A 4,890-nucleotide genomic window follows, 5' to 3' on the forward strand; every position below is an offset into this window, starting at 1 on the left:
TGTAAATAAAAGCCTATATTAAAATCTGTTCATCATATAAAGCGAATGTGTCTTTTTAGAAGACTTGGATTAAACCAATTTCAAAGCTTGAAATAATGATTGCCTTGAAAAAATGGATGTGCAAAAAAATTTAAATATTAAAATATCTATATGGCAGTATACAGTAGTATGTGTTTGTTTTGCCAATGGTATTGAAAATGATTAGTCGTCATGAAATCAAAAATGACCCTACTTACTTTTTAGTGCACATTACTAGTCTTGTGGTGATCAATTGAACCGTGCAAGTCAATACACTGAAAAAAATTCAGTCGTAATCTTTAATCAAAAACTGAATATTGGCTTCCACTCTGGATTGGCGTTCTCGCTCTGATGACGTCAGTTTGACGGCTTCGGGAGAAATGCTTCAGACCCTCATTTGTATAACCAGTGTCATGAAAGCAGTGTTTCTTGTGTGTCTCATGTTTGGCAGAGCGTTAGGACCCAGAAGTGGTGAAGCGTGATGCCAGACGTAACAAGCAGATATTCTTAACCACTTTCCTGTATCATGGCCACTAATTCACATACTTTGTCAATAAGATAAAAGTGGGTTTTGTTCAAAGTAGCTATTATCCACATACGTATATCTTTGATATGAATGAATATTGTTTGGTAATTCATTAAATATCGCCGGCTAAAAAGTAACTAGTAACTAGTACTCTGAGTAAGCAATATTACACAAGTAGCAGTGCGATATGGCTGTAAATCAGCAGGGAGGGAAGATTTTGTATTTTATTTGTAATCTGTTTTCTAGGTTAGTTTGTAATCGGTAGTTAGTTTTGTTTCTTGTCATTTGTTTTGGCATTTACCCCTCCCAAAGTTTTTTTTTTTATTCATTCTAATTTAATAAACTTTTCTTGCCATGTAAGAGTGTTCTGTGGTTAAAGCCTTGGGAGTGAGAGCGGGGACTCCAGGGATCTTCTGAAGAGAAAGAGTGATTTCTGCACAAAAAAATGTAGGTTTCTGCACTAAATCTTTCTCTCTTCTCATAGTGCTGAAATGTTTCCACACTGGCTTTATGCATGATTTGAGAGAAAGGAAAACTGGTTCTGAAACTACGGCAGTGATGAAGAAAGTGAGCAAGAGGGGGAGAGAGAAATCTTTTGAATGAAGACATCCTTGACTTCTGCTTCTACTGGCTGCTTCTACTCATAATGACTTTCGGTCCCTGACAGAGTCCTCCCCCCCAGACATTATCATGTATTCATGTTTGTCCTCCATTTACTCACACACATCACTGAATTCTAGCACACAACATAGTACAACAGAGCAGATCAGGGAACATCAGTACATACTATATGTAGTGAAACATCAGCAATTAACTGGATAACTTACCTATGATTTGGTGGTTACTGTTCCAGATAGGGACACACAGGACAGATCTAATATGGAAGCCAGAGAACTGATCTGCCTGAAAAGATTACAAACAAACACTTGTCACCATATCAAAAACCAAATGATCTGACTATAAACATGTGAGGAGAAGTGAGCAAAAATATGAGATCATCTGAAGACACAGTGTTATATAAACTTGTGCTGCTGGCATTTTTAAGACACACAAGAGCCGACAGAGGTCCAAGGTCTTATGCAGAGCAGAAGTCTCTCTCATCTTTAATCATGCTGTTTTAAGGAAGATTCTGGGTTAAAGACAACTCTTTCTGTAGCATCTGTAATATGCTGTCCATTACCACAGAATACAATTTCGACTAGTCCCTCAATTCTAAAGTTAAAATGTATATTTTTACATCGACAACACTGCAACAATATATAGTGTGAGACTTAGACTAGCCCTTTTATTATGTTAAAATTCTGGTATGATTGTTATGATGTTAACTGGAGTCTAAGTGTGTAAACCTTTAAAGGTGCAGTAAGGAAAAATCAACACTCCAACAAACAATTTATGAATATTTTCTAGCTGTCTGGTTTTTTGTGTTCTTTCCAGCAGTTCAAACTGTAGAACATGGCTTTAGCAAGATCATGGGTTAGATTACCAACAAAATTCACATGCATGAACTTATAGAAATTCATGCTTTCAATGCAGCATACATTTCTTCAAATAAAAGCGTCCACCAAATGCATGAATGTAAATACCATTAGAACATAGTTGAATTTTGTACACACATTCCAAAACACCTCACAGTGTCGAAATTTTGCAGGCATGTTCATGACCCTAATGGGAAATAGCCACACAATTTCAAGAGAAGAAAAAAAATTCCTAGGTTAACCAGTATTTCTGACAACACAAAAATATGTTTGGGTCAAATTGACCCAGAATAAGGGCTGGTGTGAAAGTACTGCTTTTAAAACTTGTTTAAGTCTGTGACTGACTTTCACATTAACTAAAACAAGGGAACAAATTAGTACAACGTGGCCACAATTTACCGAAAATAAGGGAACAAATGAATAAGCTAGGGCTGGCCGATATGGCCAAAATTTATCATGATATATTTCTTAATTTTGGTTGATACGATATAATTCCAATATCGATATGAACAATATTTAAAAAAAAAAAAGCCTCAGAAAAACTGCCAAGAACGCCCAAAATGGATGTCTGTTCCTACAAACTTCAAAAAAAAAGTAAATGAAACCTCCTCCTATAAAACTATATAATATTTTAGAAATAAAAACAGCACAAATAAATTCATGTTAAACTTTTATTTGTATTTAACCTTCATACAAACAAGAAATGTGAAATCACCGTCAAATAAACATAAGACTCTCAGACTCACCTTATTAATGTTAATATCTTTAAAGGAACACTCCACTATATTTGAAATTAGGCTCATTTTCCAACTCCCCTAGAGTTAAACTGTTTTCGAATCCATTAAGCCGATCTCCGGGTCTGGCGGTAGCACTTTTAGCTGTAGCTTAGCATAGATCATTGAATCTGATTAGACCGTTAGCATCTCGCTCAAAAATGACCAAAGAGTTTCTATATTTTTCCTATTTAAAACTTGACTCTTCTGTAGTTACATCGTGTACTAACATAATATCCTAGTTTTAAATAGGAAAAATATCGAAACTCTTTGGTCATTTTTGAGCGAGATGCTAACGGTCTAATCAGATTCAATGATCTATGCTAAGCTACAGCTAAAAGTGCTACCACCAGACCCGGAGATCGGCTGAATGGATTCGAAAACGGTAAAACTCAACTGTTTATCTCTAGGGGAGTTGGAAAATGAACTTATTTTCAAAAATAGTGGAGTGTTCCTTTAACTTTAAACTATAACATAGGCTGATTATTCTTATAAAATGAAACAAAAGTGCTTCAGCAAGGATAAAGAATATGAAAAGTGCTCAGAGTTGCTGCAGAAAACAGAAAAAAAGAGTGAGCAACAACAAAAAAACCATGTTGCTGCAGACTGGCTTATTGGAAATGCAAATTCATTCTCTGCCAGCAGGAGGTGCTTCTGGAGCGGCAGAAACAGCGGTTTCCGGTACCATAAGTGTCACTTAAAAATGAATGAATGAATGATCAATTTATTAATTAAATAATGTAAATAATAAATCATTTTTCAAAATGACAAATAAATACATATTTCTTAATAACCGTTTATTTAAAATGTTAGTTGAATGTACCAATAAAATAATAAATTATTTTGTCAATGTGAAAGTGGCTTATTTATATATAATTTAATTTTAGAATTAATAATTGATTTTAACTGGCACTCACAGTTCTCAATGGTTAAGTACTGTTTACATGGAGCAGCTGCACCCAGGAAATACATCATTAGCACATAACCAGAAGTTCATTTGCCCAGAATAAAATTTTATAGATCATTTGTCAATGACAAACAACATATTTTATATATCATTTAACAAACAACATGTCTGCTTTTAAACCCTCTGGTGCATTTTCCCCATAATCTTCCATTGTAAAAACCATCTAAAAAATGTAAAAGTTACAATGGTAATAGAGTTATGTTGTTTTTAACCCAGAAAACTCCTTTAATGGGAAGCCAAACATCAGCCACGCTTACGTCATTTTATAGGCTACAATATCTGCTACTGAATTTAAATATACTGAACTCATTTTTTTATTCCAATTGTATTCATTTATTTATTGTTGTTTAGGGATCTTACTTCAGCATCGAAGCGTGGGTCTTGGTAGGCATCGCTGATATTCACAGGAAGCCCAGTGGAGGCGACCAGCTCTGCAATGCTGTTATTAATCAGCCAGTCAGAATAGGATGATTTTTCCATGCTGTCCTTGAAACTGTGGATAAGACAAAGAGGAAGTGACATGTGCTGCTATGTACAAACCCAAGACAACCAGTACTATTACTATTGCTCATACTTCGGCTTAGAGAAAAAAGGAGAGTACTAAAAACAGTTCAGTAACACATTAATTAAGTTATTATAATCAAGGACATTACACGTGCTTTAGTTTGATGTCAACACAGCAAAATAAGTGTACTTCTTTAAAACAACAAAAGTTACACTTACTTTGAAGTAAAACTTCAAATTTGACATAAGTGAATTCTCTAAAAGTGTACTTAAGTGTGTTAAGAAATAGTCATGAAACTCTCTCTTTTTCAGTTTTCAATCATTAATATTCTCCTTTTATTTCATGAATATTTGAAGCAAGTACATTTATCTGCAAGTACATTTTTTAAAAGTATACATACTTTTAAGATTTGAAGTACTGTACATTACAAGTGCACATTCAATACAATTAAAGGGGTCATATGATGCTTTTTTAAAGATCATTATTTTGTGTATTTGGTGTAACAGAATATGTTGACATGCTTTAATGTTCAAAAAACACATTATTTTTCAAATACTGTACATTATTGTAGGTCCTCTATGCCCCGCCTCTCTCAAACGCTTCGTTTTCTACAAAGCCCCCTCCTT

General features: G+C 34.3%; 1 protein-coding gene across 1 annotated transcript in view; it reads right to left on the bottom strand.

Moving 5' to 3' along the window:
* Positions 1-4,890, bottom strand: part of LOC107725813 (dual 3',5'-cyclic-AMP and -GMP phosphodiesterase 11A-like) — a 55,419-nt gene that overhangs the window by 29,386 nt on the left and 21,143 nt on the right. The window contains exons 5-6 of the mRNA XM_016535213.1: positions 4,120-4,252; positions 1,372-1,447 (exon numbers count right to left, since the gene is read on the bottom strand). Coding sequence (XP_016390699.1) covers positions 1,372-1,447; positions 4,120-4,252 — 209 coding nt within the window. The remainder of the gene's footprint in view (positions 1-1,371; positions 1,448-4,119; positions 4,253-4,890) is intronic.

This window comes from Sinocyclocheilus rhinocerous, unplaced genomic scaffold, assembly GCF_001515625.1.
Source record: "Sinocyclocheilus rhinocerous isolate Xijiao unplaced genomic scaffold, SAMN03320098_v1.1 scaffold1568, whole genome shotgun sequence".
Classification (NCBI taxonomy): Eukaryota; Metazoa; Chordata; class Actinopteri; order Cypriniformes; family Cyprinidae; genus Sinocyclocheilus; species Sinocyclocheilus rhinocerous.